At 41.3% G+C, this 25,984-nt stretch overlaps 1 protein-coding gene across 1 annotated transcript in view; it reads left to right on the top strand.

The window, feature by feature from the left end:
• RYR3 (ryanodine receptor 3) overlaps positions 1–25,984 on the top strand; it is a 530,733-nt gene that overhangs the window by 179,917 nt on the left and 324,832 nt on the right. Inside the window, 1 exon segment of the mRNA XM_086710284.1 lies at positions 19,673–19,780. Coding sequence (XP_086566410.1) covers positions 19,673–19,780 — 108 coding nt within the window.

Genomic DNA, 25,984 nt, shown 5'->3' with positions numbered 1-25,984 from the left:
TGAGTGAATAAGAAAGCACACTGGAAGATAAATGCTATGTTAGAGGTTTCAGAGCAGAGTGGTTTGGTTGAAAACATGATTCCTGTGTCTGACCATGAGAGACAGTGGCTGAATTAGAGTATAGAAGATCATTGGTAAGAAGGAAGCAAAATAACTGAGAGGCCATAATAGATGATAGATTATTCATATAATACATTAGTTTTCTATGGCTGCTGTAGCAAATTACCACACAATAGGTGGTGTGAAATAACATAATTTATTCTCTTTAGCTCTGGAGGCTCAAATCTGAAGTCAGGTTTTGGCAGAGCCATAAGCCCTCCAAAGCCTCTGTGGGAGCATCCCTCTTTGCCCATTCCAGTTTCTGGTAGCCCCATGTATTCTGTGGTTGATAACCGCATAACCCAAATTTCTACCTTCATCTTCACATGGTCCTTTTCTCTGTGTATCTGTCTTCACATGGTATTTTCCTCTTCCTTATAAAGACATCAGTCATACTGGATTGGGTCTCACCCTACTGACCTCATCTTATTTTGATTACATCTTCCAAGACCCTATTTCCAAATATAGTCATATTCACAGGTGCTGGGGGTTAGGTCTTCGTATATTTTGAGAGGACACAATTCAACAAATACAAATGTCAATGTTCAAATTACCAGTAGTAGGAATGAAAAGGGGCCAGAGATTTCAGTGAAGGGCAGGTCCAGGAAATACACAAACACCAGTGAGGGAGGGAGTGGAGGATGATGTTACCAGGAGTAGGAAGCTTAAAGAAGAGTAAGTTCTCTTCTTCTTAAGTTCTTTAAGAAGAGTAATGATCTAGAGACAGTCCTGGTGGGAAAGGACACAGAGCCTACCTCTTAATCTTCGGTCACCTGAGGTATGAGAGAATGAGCATCCTGTAATCGGGAAGTCTCCAAGGGAAGTGGTGTCTTTTGGGAGTAGCTGGGTTTCATGTATCCAGGCAGTATTCAGAGAGAAGGCAGAGGATGAATGATGGAATATGTTGGTTGTGGAGTACACTTTCTAGAAGAGAGAAAGGGCTGAGTGAGGCGATTGGAGGGGTGAGAGCATTAAGGAAATGATCATACAGAAGAAGAAAACTAACACAGAAGAGAATTTACACTGTGGCAGTTGTCCAAGAAAACAAAGGTGACAGCCTTTGTGGGCTTAGCCTACAGTCTTCTGGAGGATGGTGACCATTCAGTGGCCTGTAGGAAATGGAGGCTGGATACTCATTCTGTTAGATGAGACCTTCTTTTTCTCTTAGCTGTCAGAGGATCTGTTTTCATGGCCATGGCCAAGCCTTGCTGTCTAACATGTGCAGGTGAACAGAATCGGTAGGAGTATTCTGTACAGTCATGCCTATGTGGTGAGCTGGCCCTCGGGTGGAGTCCTGGTGGGGAGCAGGGTAGGCTCTCTGCATTGGGTGGCTACTCTACATCAGGTTATTGCTGACATTGGGCCAGGCACTATTATTGTTTTGTGCAGGGAGGAAAACAAATTTCATTTCACATTGGGCCATCCATGAATTCACCCAGTTGAAGGGTTAGGGTATAGGCCTAACTATGATCAGATTCTGAAAAACATGGCTCCAGTTCTTCTCAATTAGCAGCTGAACTATTTTCTTTGAGGAAGTTTTATTCTTATTTCTGTATCCACGTGGAGCCTCGTGCTCTGCTATTTCTAACTGTCAAGAGATGAGAAGGGAAACAGATATCCAAAGAAATAGCCTAAAAGTCCAATGTAACACAGGTCAGGTTTATTAATGCATTTGTCATTTGTTGCTCTGAGGACCTCGTTAAAAAGGAAAAAAAAAAAAAGTCCAATCTTTTAACCCCAAGATCTTTCCTCATCTATATTGTTCACCTTCCCACTTGAGTTATTAATACTGTTGTGATAACTGCTTGTGGAAAAACAAGTCCCCTCTTTTTATTTAAAGACAGTCTGTACCTTAGTGGTGGGAATCTTCACAAAAAAATTTATTCAGTGTGTAAAGTGGCACCATAGCTCTACTGTTCATTTGTCATTTACTTGTTCACAGTAGGCAAATGGCCCCAGGTGAATTAAGAGTAGGTATTAGTCATACCCAGGCACCTCTGCAGTACTTAGTACTTTGCTCTTCAGACCTAATAGCTGCTATTTTGATCTAGATTAGCAGTATTTTTCTTCCTGCATCAACTCCTGAACTTACTAATTATATCACAAAGACTCGCTTTTTTCCCACCTGTGATTATAGTATCTCTTTTTCATTCATTGCTTTTATATGGAAGAAACATGATGCATTGCATTTGTGTTAGAACTTGAATCTTAAGAACCCAAGCCATGTCTATGTATCATTTTTATTTCCCATGGGTGTTTTAAAACTTGAGGATAAAACTTAAGTCATGATTATGACCTTTTGTGTAATCTTTTGAAGTTATGGACATCTTTATAGTTCACAGATTGAACCATTTCTAAAGAACACTGGATGGCGATTTGAGAGAAGTGGTTTTGTTGTCCCTCCAGCGTGATGTAAGATGTTAAATAAGATAACCTCTCAGGTCTGATTTTTGACCATCCTATGAGGAGACGTTTGTAAAGGAAATGTTTAAATTTGTTTTAGAAGTTAAGATTTCCAGGCATTTAAGTTGACAACTTCTCCTTTTCAACAATTTGTGCAACAGTTTATTCTTTAAAGTTTCATTCTAAATTTTTAACAGTGACTGTTAACAAACGAGAGGAATGGAAAAAATTGTATGAATCCTTTGCAAACAACATTTTGTTGGTTATTTTCCTGACATGGAACAAATAGGTGACTTTAAATAATGAAAACACACTGGAGAGTGAGCGTATTTTTGTTCTTCCACGTTTTTTTCAGGGAAGGAGTACAAAGTGTCTCTAATTCAGCCATTCCAGGATTTAGCTGCTTTCTCTGTTAGGATGTTTTCAAATAATTTTCTTTCCTTTTCGCTTAAACTCAACTGAGCTTTATCCAAAACCTTTAGAAGATGCAAACAGCTGGTGTAATAAAGCTGTTTGTAAGCCTCTCTCAAACAGTTGGGTTTTTTGTTTGTTTGTTTGTTTGTTTGTTTTAGCTATGGAGTGGTTGACAAAAACTCTTTGACCTAATGATCCATTTCTTATTGAAGCACTTTCATCAAGGATTTTTGCCCCAAGCCCTACTTGAGCACTTCAGTCTATATCCTAAGATATTTCTACTTCACAACAGAAGAGATTGTCATCTCTTTGTGGTGGATCAGGTTTACTCCTGCCTCAGAGCGCAGACCGGGGAATAATCTCTAGCCCACCTCTGTCATCCCAGGAGCGGTCACTGGAGACTGAAATTTGGATGCAATCTGGGTCCAAACCATTTCACTCCTTTTACCTAAACATGGGGAGAGTTTTCAGAAATTAATGAAAGCTCTGAAACTGAGTAACAAAGAAGCCTTAGTGTTATCTATCATTCAAGAAAACTTCTAGTAAACAGCTAAAGATGAATTTTGGTGACAAATAAGCCAAGAAAGATGAGAACTTTTTGATGTGCATTAGAAGGTTTTCGCAGCCTCTTCTGATCACTGTGTAAGTTGAAAACTAAGCGCTGTGGTTTTGCTCACTACCTGGCTTCCCAAGTGAGTTATGTCAAGAATGTTTTATCTTCAAAGATGATAACCCTGGCCAGCATCCAGGGGGTTTGGCACAGACCTCACCCAGAAGGGCAATGCTTCTCAAACTTGAATGAGCATAGTCTTCCATCCCTATACTTATCTTGGGTAGGGCCAGAAATTCTGCTCTTAATTTTCTTAACTTCTGTATGATTCTTAGGCAAGTGGTCCTCAGACTACACTTTCAGAAATAGTGCCAGTCGCAGTCATCAACGTTTAACTAAGTGATGGTAAAGTAGCTAGCCAGCTTAGTGTGTAGATGTCATCACAAAATGAAGCAAATCCATGCCCTTGGTTTCATTGGCATCACATTCAAACTTCCCTACAGCCTGGTATGGAAAGTTCCCAATTGCTATAGTAATGAATGAACTTACTTCTTTCCCAAAGTGTACAAGTTTAATAGGACGCCAAACATGACTTTTATCTCCATCTTACTCATTGAGAACATAAGAACAAATGCCCCTGGAGAGCAAGTGGATAATTTGAAGCATTTATCTTTATAGGGTCTTGACAGGCCTTGCTTAGGTCACCGTGAGCGAAGACTTTGCTTTCTGAGGTGTGTCATTGCTCCGTCAGTTTCTATCAATGTGTTCATTGTCTCTAGTGGAGCCAAGTTAACTCAACCATTATGTAATGGAGGTAACTCCTGATTATCCAGTAGGGAAGGGGAAAGGAAAGGCCATAATCTTCCCTGGAACACCTATTCCCCATCCTCATCATTGATGATGAATCTTAGTAACCTGGGTTAGTTACTGGGCAGAGCTGAGAGGAAGGGAACTCAAGTGATGGCACAGTCACGTGACCTTGAATGGTTGAGCAGAGGCAGTTGTGGACATGGTATTTCCTGGCCAGCTTTACTAGGTGCTGAGTGATGGGTTGGGCTCAGGCAGAAAGAGACCAAGTCTCTTAATGGTTTCTTTGTGTTGATCAGAGCTGGTTCATGCCCTGAGTGAAAGGGATTAGTGACTTAAGTGAGGGAACCTTTGGAGAGAATGAGATCCAATAGATCTTCACAGATCAGTAGCATTTTGTGATTGTCCAACTCATGCTTCCTGGTAGGAAGGACATTATTAAAGAAGACCTAACCCAAGGAGGTAATAGGCCTCTCTACTACCTCTCTAGTGAAGTAGTGCTTAGTTTTATTTTTTTTTTTTTATCTCTGTGACTTATTCCATAACTGGAAGGCTGCATCTGCCATTTTGTCCATCTCTCAACACTGCCCCCCCCCCACCCCTTTGGCAACTATCCATTCTCTGTATTTACAGTCTGTCTTGTTTGTTTTTAGATTTGACATATAAGTGAAATCATATGGTTTTTGTCTTTCTTTGTCTTATTTCACAATAAGACATAATACCATGATACCCTCTAGGTCCATCCATATTGTCGCAAATGGCATGATCTCATTCCTTTTTATGGCTGAGTAATAGTCGTGTGTGTGTATGTGTGTCTGTGTCACATATTCTTTATCCATCATCTGTCATTGGACACTTAGGCTGCTTCTATATCTTGACTGTTGGAAATAATGCTACAATAACCATAGGGGTACACGTATCATTTTGGATTAGTTTTTCTTTGTTTGTTTGTCTGTTTGTTTGTTTTCTTTGGGTAAATACCCGGTAGTGGAATTGCTGGATCATATAGTAGTTCTGTTTTAAATTTTTTTGAGGAGCCCTCATACGATTTTCCACAGTAGCTGCACCAATTTACATTGCAACCAAGAGTGCACAAGGGTTCCTTGTTCTCCAAATCCTTGCCAACATTTACTTTTTATCTTTTTGATTCTAGCTATTCTGAGAGGTGTAAGGTGATCGCTCATTGTGCTTTTGGTTTGTATTTCCCTGATGATGAGTGTGGTTGAGCATCTTTTCATGTATCTTGCGATTTGTATGTCATCTTTGGAAAATTTTCTATTCACGTTTTCTGCCCATTTTTTAATCAGCTTATATTTTTTAGTGTTGAGTTGTATACTCTTCTTATATATTTTGTGTATTAGCCCCTTATTTGGATATACTATTTGAAAATATCTTCTCCCAATCAGTAGATGGCCTTTTAATTTTATTGTTTGTTTCCTTTGCTGTGCAAGAGCTTTTTATTTTGGTACAGTTCCAATAGTTTATTTTTTTGTTGTTTTTTTTTTTAAAGCAGTGCTTATTATTAAGTGAATGTGTTTTTTGTTTATTTATTTTGATAGAGAGCAGGGGAGGGACAGAGAGAGAGAGAATTCCAAGCAGGCTCTGTGTCAGCACAGAGCCTGAAGGGAGGCTCGATCTCATGAACCATAAGATCATGACTTGAGCCGAGAATGAGAGCTGGACGCTCAACTGACTGAGCCACTCAGTGCCCTGTGAATGTCTTTAACTTATGCAGCCACTAACAGTGCTGACTCCCTGCTGTATGTACATGTTTTAAAATACCTGTGATGGGGCACCTGGGTGGCTCAGTCAGTTAAGCATCTGACTTCAGCTCAGTTCATGATCTCATGGTTTGTGAGTTTGAGCCCCACATCCGGCTCTGTACTGACAGCTTGGAGCCTAGAGCCTGCTTTGGATTCTGTGTCTTTCACTTTCTCTGCCCCTGCCCTGCTCATGCTGTCTGTCTCAAAAATAAATAAACATTAAAAAGAGTTTTTAATAAAAAAATAAATAAAATACCTGAGTACTACCTGTCCCCTTGCAAGTGAGGGTATGTGGTACTAATCCTTGCATGTAGTGCTAATCTTTGTCAACGTGAGCATTTAGTAGTGGTACTTTAGCTCAGATGCTATGAGGCAGTTAGAATGGTTGGGGTCTTGGTCTCTATAAGGGGATAAAAGTACTTTTTCCATATTGGCAAAGAATATTTACGACTGTTACTTATCATCACAAACGCTTTTTATAACTGCAAATGTTACAAACATCTGTCCATATACCGCTGCCAAATTTTTTTTTAAATTCAGAACTTAGTTTATAGTGATATGCTTATTTCTACCAAAGCAAAAACTTCATGTCGTGGGTAAAACTAAAAGCTGCATTTCCACATTGGAATTTGGATTCAATTTGAGAGTGGGAAGGCGGCATTAGGAAAAAAAAGGCAAGCCATTTGAAAGCCAAGCTGTTGTCCTTGCCCCTCATCCATGAGCTCTGTGCCCACTTGAGATCCTGAGTCTATGAGCCTCATGGAGCTGATGCACCTTAGGGAACAGCACTTCGAGCACCCAGTGTCTCTGTTCTCTCTGTCAGCCTTCAGGTCCAGCTTGGCATTTTCTCTACTCCCGTGGGTTCCTCATAATGCTTTTTTCAACTGTCCCCTTCCTCTTATGCAATGAAAAGGCCAAGAGACACAATTCTGTTCTGCAGCTGTTGAATACCGCTGCTTTGGTAATAAAGAGCAGCCTCATCATGATTTCTAAACTCTTTAGCAACCATGTCATCGTGCAAAAGGGAGGAAGGAGCAAGTGAAATACAGAGGAATGCATGGTTGATACGGTGCTGGTCCATGTTCCTTCCACCAACACTAAAGTAAATCAAGCTTGAGACTAGGCTTTCCTACCAGCCCGCCCCTTCGGCTTTTTATACCTTATCCTTTGGTGTTTCTGCCCATCATATCTCATTCTTTTTTTTTTTTTTTTTTCAACGTTTATTTATTTTGGGGACAGAGAGAGACAGAGCATGAACGGGGGAGGGGCAGAGAGAGAGGGAGACACAGAATCGGAAACAGGCTCCAGGCTCTGAGCCATCAGCCCAGAGCCCGACGCGGGGCTCGAACTCACGGACCGCGAGATGGTGACCTGGCTGAAGTCGGACGCTTAACCGACTGCGCCACCCAGGTGCCCCTCTCATTCTAACTCCATCATCCTGTACCCTGTGCTCCTCTTCTAGCTGATGTGTGTGCCCCTAACTTCTTCATGGAACATGGGACGTGCACAGAGTTCATCTCCTTGCTGACAGGCTACCTGTCCTCTTTCCTGATCTCTACTATCTTTCTGATACACAAGCTCTTGAGAATAACAGTATGTTTCTCTTGGTAGGCTGCCGTTGAAAACTAGAGATTTTAGAGTCTCTTTATTTATCCACAGAACTTGTTGTATTACCTGTCCCACTCATTAAGGAAGAGTTTTATTTATGGCCGTCTTTTTTAAGGACCATATAAAGAGTTGTTTTTTTGGTTATCTCTGTCCATAAACAGTAGGTGTGTTTTGTGGTTCCTCTCCACAGCTTGTTTTTTCCCCCCAGATGCAAGTATTCCAAGTCTCCAGCTTTTGGCACCTTTCCTAACATGCTGACCATGCCGGCCAGGGGGAAAAACTTGGCTCAGTCAAGAACCAAACCAGCCATTCAGCCTGTCAGCTATGCTCTTTCCCAGCAGGCAGTTTTGTAAGCCAGCTGCCCAGCGTTTTGTCTCTGGTTCTTTGGCTGCCCCTTCTTCCTTATTTTAAAGAACACCAGCTTCACAGCACTAATTTTTGCCAAGCCCTTGGTAACATTCTTCCTAACTGTGCCAGAAACAACTGATTCTTGGCAGAAGATAGGTGTCCTGGACACCTAGATGTTACTTTTGGTTGGGGCCATATCAGGCAAGATTATAAAAACAGCAGTCATGTGGATTTCAAATTACCGGGTTATGCATTTGAAAGAAAATTTGATATTTTGATGAACTAAATTCTTTATGGAAGCATTTAGAATGAGAATCAGCTACTTTCTAGGGACCCGAATTTACTTCTTTGGCCCTGTTGCTCTCAAGTGTCTCTCAAACTGGGGTCAGAGACCTCCTGCTTCAAAGTCACCTGGAATATTCTTTTAAAGTACCCATCTGGAGAAGGGTCCCAGGAATCTGAAATGTTAGCACTCTTAACCGGGAGATTCTTGGGCCCACCATATTTCTGCATAAATTCTTCCAGAACAGGCTTATTTGTGTTAGCTCTTAAGAGAAATCTCTGAGTATTATCAAAAGGATAGTTGATGTTGCAGCTGTTGCTTTCACTAAACATTCTCCCTAAGAGAGGCTAGACTGTGTTGTGTCTGCCGGTCAGTGTCAGTTAAACAGCCAATATCTGGATACTTCACAGATGGGGCATAGAAACAGTGGTTGTGGGTGTTTTTAGTTCTTCCACAGTTGGGATTAGCATTCTCAGCGAGATTTTTGTCAAAGGATATTTGTCCTGCAATTTAGATGTCCTGCTTCTAGGTGGCAGTGGCATCTCCTTGGCATAGAAGTCATTTCAATACGTGTTCTTTTTTTTTTTTTAATGTTTATTTTTGAGAGAGAGACAGAGAGAGACAGAGTGTGAGTGAAGAAGGGGCGGAGAGAGAGGGAGACACAATCTGAAGCAGGCTCCAGGCTCTGAGCTGTCAGCACAGAGCCCGACATGGGGCTCGAACCCACGAACTGTGAGACCATGACCTGAGCCGAAGTCGAGCGCTTAACCGACCGAGCCACCCAGGCACCTCAACAAGTGGTCTTCTTAAGTAAATATTTAGATCGCCAGTAGAAGGTTTTTTTTTTTTTTTTTTTTTAAGTATCAACACCTTTTTATAACTTGATAAACTTCTCCCTTTTCCTTGCACATTATCAACTTATTCCATGCCTTTTCATGCTCTTGTCTTGGAGTAAACCTTAGGCCAGCACAGCATCAGACGCTGCCATTGCTCACCCATGGCTGTGGGTGTTTCTGCTTAGTAAGTCTCCTTCTGTTGCAGCAGTGATTTTCCATGGCTTTGAGTTCTTCCAGGGCAACTCCCTCATCTCTGCAATGAAGATGCACCTAGGGGCACCTGGGTGGCTCAGTCGATTTAGTGTCCAACTCTTGATTTTGGCTCAGGTCATGATCTTAAACTTGGGGAGTTGGAGCCCCATGTGGAGCTCTGCTCTGACAGTGCAGAGCCTGCTTGGGATTTTTTGTTTCCGTCTCTCTGCTCCTCCCGAACCTCTCTCAAAATAAATAAACATTAAAAAAAAGATGCATCTATAAACAGGTGGATTCTGAGTGTCACATTCTTATAGTTGACTCCTCAGGCATCAGTCAGAAGGGAGCTTCTTGACTTCTTTTCAAAGATAATGATCTCTTCCTCCTCTTCCTAAAAAGAATTTTTTCCAGTTGTATTATTCAATTTTTTCAGGGACACCTGGCTAGCTCAGTCACAAGAGGGTGTGATTCTTGATCTCGGGGTTGTGATTTCCAGCCCTGTGGTGGGTGTAGAGATTACTTAAAACTTTTAAAACGATGTGTGTACCTTACCACTTACATGTAATGGCTTTTGTTGGCAAAAATATAAGCAAAAATTGGAACTTATCTGATTTAAATAGTTTGTGTCTATATTCAGAAAGACCTTCTATTCTTTTATCATAGCAAAGTATTAAAATAGAAGAAATTAAGTTTTGGGGTGCCTGGGTAGCTCAGTCAGTTAAGCTTCCGACTTTAGCTCAGGTCATGATCTCATGGTTTGTGAGTTCAAGCCCCACATCGGGCTCTGTGCTGACAGCTTAGAGCCTGGAGCCTGCTTCAGAGTCTGTGTTTCCCTCTCTCTCTGCCCCTCCCCAACTCACACTTTGTCTCTCTCCCTCTCTTTCTCAAAAATAAACATAAATTTTTTTTTTGAGGAACCTCCACACTGTTTTCCAGAGTGGCTGCACCAATTTGCATTCCCACCAACATAGACCTACCCTATGACCTAGCAATTGCACTGCTAGGAATTTACCCAAGGGATACAGGAGTACTGATGCATAGGGGCACTTGCATCCCAATGTTTATAACAGCACTCTCAACAATAGCCAAATTATGGAAAGAGCCTAAATGTCCATCAACTTATGAATGGATAAAAAAATTGTGGTTTATATACACAATGGAGAACTACGTGGCAATGAGAAAGAATGAAATATGGCCCTTTGTAGCAACATGGATGGAACTGGAGAGTGTTATGCTACATGAAATAAGCCATACAGAGAAAGACAGATACCATATGGTTTCACTCTTATGTGGATCCTGAGAAACTTAACAGAAACCCATGGGGGTGGGGGAGGGGAAGGGAAAAAAAAAAAGAGGTTAGAGTGGAAGAGAGCCAAAGCATAAGAGACTGTTAAAAACTGAGAACAAACTGAGGGTTGATGGGGGGTGGGAGGGAGGGGGGGGAGGGTGATGGGTATTGAGGAGGGCACCTTTTGGGATGAGCACTGGGTGTTGTGTGGAAACCAATTTGACAATAAACTTCATATATTGAAAAAAATAAAAATAAATAAACATTAAAACAAAAGAAAAGAAAAAATTAAGTTTGTACACATTTTTAACCTTGTTTCATGAGAACAGTTCTTAACACAGACAGGCAAAGTCTGTTCCCTCAAAATATCTACAATCTGCATATGTACATGTTTTTAAAATCTTCACATACATATCTTTGGTGGAAACCGGCCCCCTCATGGCCAGAATTGAATTGCCTTTTGGAAGACAGCACTTACATGGTCAATCAGTCTTAGATTGTGGAACTATGTATGCTCTTTCCTGCCAGAAATCTCAGTTTTACAAAGCTCTTGAGCCCTGATTGTCTCCCTAACTGCAGTCATAGCCTTTGTATTCCCAGTGGCCGTTCTAAAATAGAGAATTCTTTCTGAGAGAGTCAAGAATCTAATATGAAGCCCTTAACTTCTTATTGAAGTATAAGAGTTGAGAGGAGGCAGCATAGGAAAATTCTGCAAGCTTGGCATAGGGATGGCATCTTCTCTTTACAGGGGAAGGGACAAAGGATTGGTCAGAAAGAGTTGAGTTTGAAATTCGTGATTGAAAAGCCATTTCCAGGGTGTGATTGTGAGGAAGTGTTTTAGTCTTTCTGAGTCTGTTTTCTTATCTGTAAATTGGCTATAATCTTTTCCCTAAGGGTTGAGGTGAGAGTTATACATATATATATATATATATATATATATATATATATATATATATATATATATATATATATAAAGAATTCACAAAATCTGGTAAAATTATATAGATGAGTAAGTAGATATAGTTAAAATATATATACGGGTTCTATTTTTGTTTCTCCACTTACCCGTGTAAGTTTTACCTAATTCCTTTGTATTGCAGTTGAGTTGCCTCTAAAATAATTGTAAAAACCATCTTCCATTTTCATAGAAATCCAGATACTAGGCAACATCTTCAGATTTAAACATTCACTGTATAACTTCTTTCATTATAATCTATCAAAAACTTAGCAGAGGTGGCAAAGATAGGTTTAAAAAGCACTTACCTGCGTAAATAAACCTGGTTGGGACAAGATGTGGTTGGTGGCTAGTTCTGTCTTTGAAGCATAAACACAATACAAATAATTATGTGTTATCAATAGTAGAGAGGAAGTCCACAAATGAGCTCATGTCTGCTGTAGGTGGATGAGATCATGTCTGTGTAGTGCTTACAACTCCTGAAATTCAAGCTACGCATGCCATCTCTGACTATCTTGATGCTATCCCATGGAGAATTGGTCTTATCCAATGCCACTCTGAACCCAACTGGAACATCTTCTAGAGGAGAGATTAATTTTCTTTTTTTTAAAGTTTTTTTTTTTCAACGTTTATTTATTTTTGGGACAGAGAGAGACAGAGCATGAACGGGAGAGGGGCAGAGAGAGAGGGAGACTCAGAATCGGAAACAGGCTCCAGGCTCTGAGCCATCAGCCCAGAGCCTGACGCGGGGCTCGAACTCACGGACCGCGAGATCGTGACCTGGCTGAAGTCGGACGCTTAACCGACTGCGCCACCCAGGCGCCCCGAGAGATTAATTTTCTATGCCAGGAGGCTAGGGATGCCTTCTCATTGATGGTCTTTGAGTTAGGACTATATCAAGCCATCATAGGGTGATGGTTATTAGTCTTTTTTTGAGGTGGTGTGGTGAAATGGAACAAACACGATAGAAACCAGGCCACCGGGGACTGGCTCTACCTCTGCCTATTTCTAGCAGACATAGTGCGCCTAAAGAAATAGACTTCCTTTGTATTCACACTTTTAAATCTACAGCCATGAGAATAACCACGAGCCATATTTATTCTTGGACTAGGCTACCTCAAGCAGCATGAGTAGAGCATGAAGGTAATAATTGAGATACCATCCTCATTAATACAATTCAGAAGTTTCAAGTTTTCTGAATAGAAATGTCCTATTGGTGAGAGCTGGCTTATCAAGGACCCTCTGCTTTGCCCCCAGCTTTGCATCTGTCTTGTGGTTCTCCTGTTTTATTGCCCCTATTACTGTCCCATTGACCATACTGAGGCACCTTGCTTTAATATTTTGGCTCACTTGTAGACCAAAATTCTTTGCTCAATTTATGTAATCAAGCCAAAACAGGCCAGAGCTTCAAAAAAATTGTTAAACACTAAGGAATAACAGAAGAAAAATTAAAATGGAAGGTCAAATACATTCCAACATTCTAGCTTAAAGTTTCAGATTCTTATGCAATTAATATACTCACTCTTTGGTCCCCATTTACATGGAATCCCAGAGGAAAGAATGAACTGCCTGGGTCCCTTACTTCCTACCTTCAGACCTATCGTTGGTTGGATGCTTCTGTACCATCTGCCCAAGAACTTCCCACTGGCTATGCTGATTTCTTCATAATGTGGATCAAAGAATGTGAGATGCACTTCGCTCAGCTACTTCAGCTCTGACTACTTAGTTTTGGTCTCTGTTTTTACAGTCACTACTTCTCCCCCAGATAACTGGAATTAGTAATGGCCTATCCATTGCAGTGGGGTGAGTCCGTATAAACTCATCAGCACATAAGTATAATACAGCCTCAAGCTCATGCATCTAACTTCTCAGTCCTGGGACTGGAGTGGGAGGTATATGTAGAAAAACTAGTAAACAGAAGTTATTCTTTCTCTTTTCTCTGTGCCCTCCCTGTACTGACTCATGATACTTGCAAGTGCTTGACCTTTTCCTTTAAGGAGGTGGGTGAAAAAAGCAAAGTAAAGACAGAGGTTCTATGAAGCTCCTAACTTAAAAATTCTGCTTTCATTAATGGAATTGTAAACAGAAGGGAGGAGGGCGCCTGGGTGGCTCAGTCAGTTAAGTATCCGACTTCAGCTCAGGTCATCTCACAGTTCGAGCCCCTTGTTGGGGGCTTTGTGCTGACAGCTCAGAGCCTAGAGCCTGCTTCAGATTCTGTGTCTCCCTCTCTCTCTGTTCTTACCCCGCTTGCACTCTGTCTCTCTCTCTCTCTCAAAAAAAAAAAAATAAAAAGATTTTTAAAAATTTAAAAAAACATAATGTTCTATAAACAGAAGAGAGGAATACACACAAGAAAATGGAAAAAATAACTCTCGCATCTTGTGCATTGTTAAACAAAAATTTGTGTTTCTTTTTATGTGCCAGGAACTTCTTGTGCACAAAAACTTTCTTGAGGCCAACCTCCAGTCTGGGCTGGGCTTTCCTAATCACAACATTGCTAAGAAGGCTGTGTGTGTTGCAGGAAGTATCACTCATACCCCTCAGTTTAGCATTGAATATTCTCTTTCGCATTGTTTTATAAAGTTTCGTGTACAGTAGATGTCTCTTCAAATAGGTTAAAAACTCCTTAAAGGACAGAAACTCTGCCTTTTGTCTTTTGTTCCCCACAGCAGCTAGTGCAGTACTGAATGTTGTTATGCTCTCCTAATACCAGCTGACGGCTTAAATGGACATGGGAAAGGAAAGTGAGGTTAATTGAGCTGACTGGTGGCTGGGTCTCAAGGAATTCTCCTATGAAGAATATATGTTATTTTCGCATATTCCCACTCTTTTTCCAGATGAGCCTTACTCTGCTGACATCTGTGGGCATACCCATACACAGCCACTCTCCCGTCATCATTCTGTTGGCCCAAAAGGGAGAGTCCAGTGGACAATTTGCCAAGTGTAACTACAGTCTCTGTGGTTCTTAGGATACTTGGTGTGGCTTATTCTTGCTCATTCCTACCCTTTTTACACTCTTTCTCATCCTAGAAACACCTGTCGTCTTCGCCTTTTTCATCTCCTATATCCAATTGATCATCAGGTCTTATCTCTCCTACGTTCTCAAGATTTTTCAAATTCATTCTCTTATTTCCATCTCCAGTGTGATTACTGTAACTTTGTGCTATTCTCACCTCATAACCAGTTTATGGCAACAACCTCGTAATTAGTTTCTCTGCCTTGGTCTAGCCTTCTTCAGACTAGACCCACAATGGTCTTTCAAAGCTGAAAGTTTGGTTAGATGACCTTCAGCATAACTTCCTTTAATGGTGTTCTATTGCTCTGAAGATAAAGTCCAAACTCCTTGACAAGAGAACTCAGGATCCTCTTGGTCTAATGCTTACTTCTTCCTCAGCCTTACTTCTCACCTCCCTTTGTTTCCTTCCCTCTCCTTCCCCTCCTCCCCCTTCCCCCACTCCTTCCCATCTTTCCACCCCAGTCACGTTAAATTCTGTATGCTTCCTCACTTGTTTTCTTACTCACCCTGGGCCTATCGAAACCTACTTTGGAAATTGTCCATTGGCTTCCCTGATACCCCCCTTGACCACACAACCTTGAAGGGTGAGGAATTTGCCTTATCCTTAAACAAAATAAGAACTTCAACTACACTAGATCTATAAATGAACATTTAAGTGAGTTATTGATGTTTTGATTTCACTGCTCTGTGATGGATAATATCTGACGTTATTTAAGTTTATTTTGAGCAAGTGCAAGAAAGACAGAAGGGGCTGGGCCAAGAGAGGGGAAGAGAATCCCAGACAGGCTTCATGGTGTCAGTGCAGAGCCTGACACGGGGCTTGAACCCACAAACTGTGAGATCATGACCTGAGCTGAGATCAAGAGTTGGACACTTCACTGACTGAGCCACCCAGGCACCCCTGACATTTATTATTTCTATGTAGCAGACCCTATTTTAAGTTCTTTAAACAAAAAGTGTCATTCTGAGAAGTGGTTACTATAATATCTCTATTTTACAGATAAGGAAACTGAGGCACAGAGAAACTAAGGTACCTGCTTATCCTCATTAAACCAATAAGCAGTTGAACAGTTACAGGACCTCAGGCATTCCTAGACTAGAGTATTCACTATTAACTAATAGGACCTATATTTTAATTCAGAGCTATTGATAACACTTCTAGGGGGGTATCATTAAGGCATGACCGTGCGAGAACTGGATAAACAGAGAAGTTGAACAAGAGCCAAGATAATGAAACAGTTGGCGAAAGGGTCCAGCCAGGCAGGTGAGTGCTCAGTAAAGTTTGTATGAACCCACAGCCACCATGAGCCACATACTCTCAGGTAGTCTTCTAGGACACACTCAATTCAAGAAGACTGAAGTTGAGTACTTGCTCTTTTTGTACTGGAGATACCAAAAATAGAAAAAGACACAGATTTTTCAAGATTCCCACAATCTAGTGAAATAGACTGTACTGCGTAAAGAATCCTGTAACTGGAACAGAGTGTGGTTAACAGTGTAGTAGAGGGGTGACAGCCCTCCTTGTAACTGACTCCCTTCTTCATATCCCCCAGAGCTTGGCTAGAACAAGCTAGCACCTTGCTGAGTGCATGTTGTGAGGTGCTAGGTAGAAAAATGCTATGTGAATTTAACAATGAGCTTATCAGATTGCCACCATCTTGGTTTTAGTGAGCCCCAGAAAAAACATGTTGAGTGAAGTGAGGAAGATGTTACATAGATTTATGGAAAATGGGAAGTCCGTAGGCCTTCCCTTCTTTGACTTTCCATAGCAGAGCTAAATTAATACCTAGTTCCTGGCTTTCTCCGCACCCTGGAATCTCAAGGTTTTCTGTAGGACATTTGAGAATGGAGTGCGTCTCCAGGCAAAGGACAGGGCTGGGAAGAGAGATGAAGAGCTATTTCAGAACAGATGTCAACAGAGCCCTTCTCTCCGTGCTGAGAATCTGTAAACACATGCCGCATGCCTGCCAGGCAGAGTGACTGAGGCACAGGCTCCAGAGCACAGAGACAATGAGCTGACCTCCTAGGGGACTCGCTCGCTGCAAACAAATTAGCTTTGATGGACGAGTGGCCTTTGCTCATTCTTAAAGAATGTGGAGGTGGGACCTGAGGCCTGTGTGGAGTTTAATTAAGGATGGCAGCTGAGGTAGCAGGTCAGATGGTTCTGTGCTCTGGACTCCGTTTATGTTACAAGTTACTACTTGCATTTTGTTTTCATCCAGATACTCCTGTTGCCCTGTCTTCTCCCTTGCCACTGCCCACGTGTTGCTCTGTGTGCTGTTAGACCAGTGTGAACTTAACCCCAAGTGTAGGCGCCAGGAAGGGGCCACACTTGAGTGGTAGAGACACTGAACTGTAAGGAAACTGTGTAAGCCAGTGCAGGTACAGTGCTCTCATTTGAGGTGCTTTCTCCCTGTGCCCTCTCTCTCTCGCATTTCAGTGTGCCCATCTGTACCAGCAGTTAAGTCATGACCACCTTAGGGCTTTTAGTATCTGGAAGGAAAAGAAAATCATAATTGGGGCATGTCTAGTCTCCGTATTATTGGTGGTCCTCCATCAGAGTAGATGATGGCAGTGCTGGGGGAGTGCTCCTGTGGACCAGACTCAGGAGAGAAAGAAGGGGGACTTCGAATCCCCTGGCCTCCTGTCAGGGCGGGATCTCTAGCTCTGAGGACTGTGAAAGTTTTTGTCAAAGGAGAGTGGGCTAGATATGGTGGTTGTAAAAGTGAGCGTGAATGTTGAATTAGCCAAAAAGTGCCCTTTAAAGTACCAACCGTAACTGCAGACCTTCCTAAATAGAAAATCTCCAAACCACATGCTTTAGTGAAGAGGAAGAAACACTCAAACTCTGGTCCTTTTGCTTCCTATTCTGGTGACCTGAGATCCGGGTAGACAAAGTGGTGGGAAAAAAAAAAAAAAAATCTCTGTAAAATTCTCTGCGATGGCACCATATTTGTGGAAACTGAGCTGAGCGATCTATGTTTATGGCGTAAAGCCTTTAGGGAAATGCTTTATCATATTGTATGCTGCTTAAAATGATGCTCTCTGTGCTCCAGAAACCCTTTGTGGACATGACGCTCTGCCCTGCATTAACAGTTGCTTGCTTGGTCAAGTCCCATACTGATGAGTTAATTACCTGCAGCAAGAACAGACTTTGAAAACAAAGCAAGGAATATATATATCAAAAAAAAAAAAAAAAAAAAAAAAAAAAAAGCTGTAGTGTCCTGGTAGTTTCTCCTATCATAACTTTCATAAAAAGAATTGGGCAATTTTGTGTAATACCATAATTCTAGGAAGACTAGGTTTTTAAGATTTCAGAATATGGGGACCCTGAGGAGAAACGTACTTAGTGGAAAAGTCCTCAAAATGGGATAGGGTTACACATTCTTGGCCTGGGGGTCTGGAAACTTTAATGAAGGGAGATAATAGGCCCAAGTAGAACATCATTTTATTTGAGGACATTGAGTTTGGGAAGAGGGCTGAAGAGTATACAAAATGCCTCCAATTAAAGGAAACTTAGAGATTACCATTTCATTATTTTAAAAAAGAAAATGTTGAAGTCAGAGAGGTTATCTGTGCTTTAGTAGCAGGCTGGCTTGATCTTTTAAATTGGAGCTCCATGGAAACAGCTCTACCTGTCTGAGTGTTAGACGTAAGCTGTTGGTGACTTCTGGCCCTCATTCCTCATTCCTGTTCTCCTCTCCTAGTGTCAGTGTTCTCCAGTATCCCGTAGGAAACAAAGGCTTGGCATGCAAAGTGATTATAAGCTATTTTCCTAAGGAAGATGGTATATCATGAAACTGGATTGAAAACTCCTACAGAGCATTGATTTTGGGTGTCTTTGTATCCTTCTCAATACCCTGTGCTGTGTTTTATATAAATGTAATACTTAAATATTTGCTGATTGAAAACATTCTAGTGGTGAAAAATGTCTTTAATATTTCCATCAGTGGCAAGAATCGTGTAGGGTTAAGTGTATAGACTTTGGGGACAGACTGCCTGGATTTGAATCCAACTTTGCCAAATAGAAGCCATGACCTTAGGCATGTGACCTAACTTCTCTGTTCCTTAGTTTCCTTGGCTGTAAACTGGAATGTGAATAATTCCTATCATACAGGGTGGTTGTAAGGATTAAATGAGCTAATATGTTCAAAGCACCTAAAACAGGGCCTGGCACAGAGAAAATAGTCAGTGAGCATTAGCTACTACTAGTCAGTATGCAGCAAAGGCTGTCTTTAACTATTGTTGAGAAATGTTCCAGAACAAGTACAAATATTAATATCACTGGAGCACATAATAAATTAGAATGATTGTTGTAGGGGCCATCAGTTCTTTTAGTGCTGGACATTGCTTGTTCAGAATTATATTTATATAGCTCTTAATCCCCTCTAATGCCCCTTTTTATAGTGCAGCATCCAGGTTTTCTTTTTTCTTTTTCTTTTATTTATGTTGAGAGAGAGAGAGCAGGGGAGGGGTGGAGAGAGAGAGAACCCCATGTAGGCTCTGCACTGCCAGCGCAGAGCCTGATGCAGGGCTAAAACCCACAAACTGTGGGACCATGACCCAAGATGAAACCAAGAGTCAGACACTCAACCAGCTGAGGCACCCAGGCACCCCAGTATCCAGGTTTTCTTAACAAGTAAATAGATTACCTATCGTGTCACTACTGTCTAGAGCCACACTGTGGTGTGTCCACTGTCCTCTTACGAATTATTGTGAATGATATCTCAGTGGCCCTCTTCCTTTGGTCCTACTCAGGCATCCGTGTAGATCAGTATATCTTTACTTTGCCTTCTTCAGCAAGGCTGTATATGTGTTCTTCTGTGTGTACTACCAGCCTCACTGAAGTTGCTCCTGACATCTTGGTCACTGTTTCCTTGAGCCTTAGACATTTTCTTCTCCTCATCCTTTAGAATTCAGCTTGAAACCCATCTTAACTTGAATAAGAGAAGGCAACCTTTTATATTCCTATTCATCCATCCACCCACCCACCCACCCACCCACCTACCTGTCGCTTTGATTCATAGGCTTTTTGCCCTTGAGATGTTATTGTGTGATTGGTCCCCTACTGATATGAGTAGGTATCCTCATTCTGGTTTTATTCCCACAGTATGTTCCTCCAGATCTCTGCGTCTGCAATTTTGTGCTGGAACAGTCCCTCTCTGTGAGAGCTCTGCAGGAAATGCTTGCCAATACAGGTGAAAATGGCGGCGAAGGGGTGAGTACCTGATTTACATCCTAAATGGGGATTGGGACACACCGTAGCCCAAAAGTACATACTTCATTTCATTCCTCCAGTTTTGAACTGGAAAACCTTAGGACCTTGAGCTGATCCACATAAATCTTTCTGTGTTTGATTTCTTTTATTGACCACCCCTAATCCTGCTTCCTTTGGATTAACCAACGTCCACCAGAAAAATGGAAGATATCACCATTTACGCTGCATACGCAGGCCATAGGACATTGAACCTACTCCTCTTTCCTAACCTATGATCCACCAGAAAATGTGAGAAGGGCGTTGAGATGGAGGGTGCTTGTTGGGCAGTTCTTTTTTTTGGGAAAGTCTCATCAGAGGTTTATGACTGCCCCAATGAAGTATCCTGTAGAATTCAGTCTTTGCCTTCCGGGACTCCACAGTTTCATTCATGATGAAAAAATATAGAGCTGTCTTGACTTTCTATTGTTATAAGAATGGTCCCTGACTATAAAACTGAGGGACTGTACTCCATAGCTCCCGTGTCAGAAGGTCTTTGACCACAGACTTCAGAATAATTTTGATTCTTTCCCAAATGACCCACATCCATTTGTATCTATTTATCATCGGGTATTTTAATTCTATGGCCTGAATATCTCAAATACAAATATCTCTTTCCATCCCCCTCAGATATTGCACTAGATGACTATCCTGTCTTCCAGATTACACCAACAGCTTACTAACTGCTTTGATTTCTTTTATACTTAACCACATATGCACCCCCGTGCTGCCATTTTATTTCATTGAGCTATCCTAATGTTCTTTCCAAAATGCAGATCTAATCATTTTACTTCCCTGTTTTAAAACTCTTTGTCTTCCCATTATCTTGAGAAGAAGTCTAAATTCCTTAACTAGACAAAAAGGCTTTCTGGATTTGTTCACCCTGCTCACCTTTCCTGCCCTGTCCCTCACCACTTCCCCCCAGGCACTCAGTGTTCCAGCCATATTGAATTCCTTTCACTTCCTCTAACATAGCAGCACTCTTTTTCCTCTGATCCTGTGTGTCTGCTACCCCCTCCTGTTAGAACAGCTTCCTCCTCCTGTTTCTCTGCCCCTGTAAAATCTCTACTTTGCCTTCAAGGAACCAGTTTGAATATTAGATCTATTGAGAAGCCTTTATGACCCCAGAAGTCTGGGATGGGTGCCCTTGCTTGAGCAACAGGGAGTAAATAGTTCTTATTCTGTACTGTAACTGCAAGTCCAATTTTCTGCATCCTGTACTGGGGAGTAAACTGCATGTAGATAGGAACAATTTGTAGTACCTAGCACAGTTTATTCTCACTTGACTCAAATGAACTCATACATAATAAGGAATGTGTCATTTATGGTAAAAGAGATAATGATCATAGACTCAACGGAATCAGTATTTACATGTGGGTCATCTTCCAGCATTTAGTGTGATCTTACACAAGTCTTATCATCTCTTGGAGCCATAGTGTTGTCACCTATAAAATTAGAATGTTTAATTTGTTTCTTAGGGTCCTTAACACCAGTGTTTGTGATTCTTCACTCTTGTGGTTTAAAATAAGATGCTTTTGTCAGCCACCCGAGAATAGCTTTGTTTTGTACTGTAGAGCATTAACACAGGTGAGTTTTTGTTCTTTGGATGTTCACTGAAGTCTGTGTTCACTTCCCCCTCTCATTGACCTTGGTACCCATGCTTTCCTCCATAGACATATGCCCTTCAGCTCAGTGGAACAAATCAATTTTTAATTCCTCATTCTTTTTCCAAAACTAACAACTCATCATTTATAGACCTCTTTGGTGAGGAGGAGCTGGTTGATTTGGAATAGTACCACTTTGAGTTTCAACCAAGATCAGCTAGACTCTGCCGACTTACGACTCAAGGATAGAAACTGGGAAGATAGATGCTATGTTAACTGGAGAATTATATCTCTTGGGCATTCTTTTATCCTGATTTGGTCAAAAAGTGTATTTGAAAGGACTCTTTCATTTAGCATGACAAAGTACATTCAGAAGTTCTGGTTGTAATCCTTCCTCTTTATTGCTGTGCAGTTACAGTCTTAACTTGGTCTGTCTTAAAGAAGCATACATAGCAATTCATTTTCCGAAGAGAATGTGAAGACTCTTGGTATCGGTGACTACTTAGTTTTGGAGCATACAAATAAGACCTACCTTAAAGACCAGCCGTGTTGTAGGAGAAGTTTACTCAATATAATTATATATTTCAGAGGCCATCTTTAATTGACCATATTCAAAAACCAGTACATTAAATCTTACTGGGTGATTCATTCTCTTCAAAAACTTGAGTCCAAAATAAATGATACACAGTATTTATTACTAAAGATTCATTGATCCCCATGTTGGGTCAGACTCTGAAATTTCCTGTGTGTCATGTCACCTTTTTGTGCTATTTTACCAAACAGAGAATATAATAGTTTTTTCTCATCTTGACACATTTATTATTATCCTCACCATCATCCTTGACTAGCAGTTTTAGAGCTGGAAGGAAGGGACTTGAAAGGGGAGCTGGAGTACAGATAGATGGGAGATGGTACTCTTGAAATTATTAAGACGTTATTTTTTGTTGGTGGTTCTTTTAATTAGTCACCTGGATAACAGCTTCAGCTCAGCTACTGTAACCCTCTTGGAATGTTGTCACAATTCCATCTGGGCTCTTGATCTTTACCATGAGAAAGAGTATTTTTATATAACCTCTTGAGTCTGATTGTTTTGCTTTCCTGAAGTGATTTCTGTGCACATTTACTATTAGTACTTAATTTGATTTTAGATGATGATATTCAGCAGGGGAAAAGAAAAAGAGAAAGAGGAGAGGGAAAAAAAAAAAAAGGAAGTGAGTTAACATGACAGACCATAATGATTCTCTGGGAAGCCTGGGGATGCTTGAGTGGGATGACGCTTCCTTTGTATGCCAGTCCATTCTGTTTGGAAATAGGCATTTACTGCTTTTAAATAGATATTACTTTCACTAATGATCATGACTGCCACCAAATGGGATGCTTTGAAGAGTGTAATTTTTCCTTCTAGCCATAAATTGGTCCTTGTGTGGTGTGTCTGTTCACTGGTGTGCAGCAACTGAACATGTTTAAAAATGACGTTGGTTGTTTGTTTATTCACATGATGAGCGTACAGAAGTCTTTTTGCAAGGATTTATAATTCTGCAGCCACTCCCCTTGCTAATAAAGAAAACAAAGGTGTCCAGCTTTGTTTAACAATAGAGTTTGTTATTGAAGTGTCTGTAGCTATAGCAAGTAGCATGTGGGACCCAGCTTTATGTTGAAAAGGAGAATAAATGATGAGGATTTGGAGGCAGAGAATGTTTGGTGCCCCCAGAGTCCACCCTAGCTAAATTCATCTATGGGTCAATTTGACTGTGATTAAATCCTATCTGATTTTATTCGGGAGAAAATTACCAAGAGACGCATGTTGGCCCTGTGGCCAATTAAATGACTGGAGTTTGAGATAGAATCCCTGCATACAAATATTAAAATGCTTTAACATTTTTGATTGATTGATTGGACCTACAGTATATGAAATACCCAGCCACTTTCAGCAGGACATGGCACTAAAAGAGATGTTACCATCTCCCTCTGAGCCCTCAATCCCACAATCCCTCAGAAATTTGCAGTGAGAACAAGTCAGTCTTTAGAATCAGGTAGATGTGTTTTCAGTCCAGGTGAGCTCCAGGGCAAATTACCTTACTTTCTGAATCTTCAGAATGCAACCTACCTCATAGTGTTGGGTGAAAAGTAAATGAGAGAAATCTCTACAAGGGCTGAAAATGTATATTGGTTTCTCTTCATCTCTGTTCCACTCCCTCCTTTCATATTTGGATGCCTCACAGGAAGGAGAGGGCTGTGCTACATAACCGGGTGCATAGAAGTTCCAGTTGGGTTTTGACACGAATGGGCATAATGCTTCTAAAAATGAAAGGCCTTGATTAATATAATTACCAGCTGCCCTCCTTCTGATAAGGGCTCTCGTTTTCTCTAAAACTTAATCATTGTTAGACTTCTACTTAAAAAAAAAAGACATGTAAAATGCATTAATGTTACGATTGCCATATTAATGTTACACTTTATATAAGACGGAACACATAATATCATGAGCACATAAGATCATGCTTGACTTTAGTTGCTAAAATGTCTAGGAGGCTAACATACAATCAGCTTTTAAAAAAACTTTATTATTTTTTTTTAATTTTTTTTTAACATTTATTTATTTTTGAGACAGAGACAGAGCATGAACGGGGGAGGGTCAGAGAGAGAGGGAGACACAGAATCTGAAACAGGCTCCAGGCTCTGAGCGGTCAGCACAGAGCCCGACGCGGGGCTTGAACTCACGGACCGCGAGATCATGACCTGAGCCGAAGTCGGCCGCTTAACCGACTGAGCCACCCAGGCGCCCCCCAAAAATTTTTAATGTTTATTTATTTTTGAGTGAGAGACAGAATGTGAGCAGGCAAGGGGCAGAGAGAGGAGACACAGAATCTGAAGCAGGCTCCAGGTTCTGAGCTGTCAGCACAGATCCCCATGTGGGGCTCAAACTCACAAACCTCGAGATCATGACCTAAGCTGAAGTAAGCTGCTTAAGAGACTGAGCCACCCAGGCACCCTTACACAATCATTCTTTTAACCTTGATTGGGAAATGTGACCTGGAAAAATATTGCTTCTGCAAGAGCTTTTCTCACAGATAGCGTCACTGAGAGGTAGTCCTTTAATTTCCCATATTACTTATGTGATAGTCCCACTAACTCTGAAAGGAGCCTCAGGCTTCTTTCATTTGCCCCTGCCTTTAGAGTGGGACTACTCCCCTCAACACAGCTGCTAGAGAAATGCACGTGTGGTGTGTGACACAGTTGTTGGGTCCGAGGAGGATGAGCCTCGGCTGTCTCAGAATCTAGGGATTGTCTCCTGGTACCATATGCCCTTATAACCAGCAGTGAGATTTAATCTTACATTATGCTATCTTCATGTAAAGGTCATTAAAGTACATGTCATGAGATACTTACCTTGTGGTCAAGTTCAGAACATGCATCCATTTTATAAAGTCACAGAAAAGTGACAACATCATTTTCTAAGAATCTGCGAAAGATACCCGGGGATTGTTAGATGATGAGCAAATAAATCAAAAAAGATGCTGATGAGAGGAGTTAGGAGCCCCTTGAGTAAAGTTTGAACTCGAGCTGTGCCCAGATTTAGAAATCTTGAACTCATCCAGAATGAAGAAGGCTAATAGGATCCTTATCCCTTTATTCCTGGGGCCACGAGTTCACACCATTTCTGTGTTATAGAAGGGAAGGGATACCCTGTCATCGAGATTTAGCCTGTCAGTCTGAGATTGTTGCCTTCCTTTCATACTTGTCAGAAAAGAGCCAGAATGAGAATGTATTTTGGTATATGTATGGAGAGGGAACAAGACGGAGGAACTATGTACCCAGTTCTAAATAAACCTCATCCCCATTGACCTTTCTTTAAAGACCACATTTTTTAAAAGAGAGAAATCATTTCACGAATCAAATCTAACAGGAGGCATTAATTGCACCTTTGCAATAGTGCGTAAGCTTTCCTTTGGACAAAAACTACAGTCACTTCTGCGTGTATTATCCGGTAAGTCGTAGGATCTGCCCTCATATGCCATAAAGTCAGGGTAGTGAGGATACACCAAAACAGCCCCATTAGGTATTCAAGTATGACCTTCCTTTGCACGATTTGGTAAAAGCCACTGCTTCAGGGTCCCCAGGGACCTCCTCGGTGCCCACCCTCGGGACTCTGGCCCCACCCCCACCCCAGTGCCAGTGCCTGTCTGTTTCATCTTGGGAATGTTACCCCTGTCTACTGCCTCATTACTGAGAACAGGATGCCATGGTATTACATTTTTACTTGGCTTGCCCCTGCTTTTTCTTTGGAAGTGAAGAAAAAAGAACGTTCTGATTTTGGATGCTTCCCTTTGTATTTTCCCTTACAGCTGGTTGTCCATACCTTCTACAAAAATAATATGTTTGTGTTTAAAAACATAACTACCTCTACTGGGCAGAATAATGCTTACATGCAAAAGCCCGGGGGAGGTTATATGTCAAAACTACTCTTTCAACTCTTAAAAACTGAGAACAAACTGAGGGTTGATGGGGGGTGGGAGGGAGGGGAGGGTGGGTGATGGGTATCGAGGAGGGCACCTTTTGGGAT

The sequence above is a fragment of the Puma concolor genome, chromosome B3, assembly GCF_028749965.1.
Source record: "Puma concolor isolate L17-30 chromosome B3, mPumCon1.1.hap2, whole genome shotgun sequence".
Classification (NCBI taxonomy): domain Eukaryota; kingdom Metazoa; phylum Chordata; class Mammalia; order Carnivora; family Felidae; genus Puma; species Puma concolor.
This window is presented reverse-complemented; position numbering and strand designations above follow the sequence as displayed.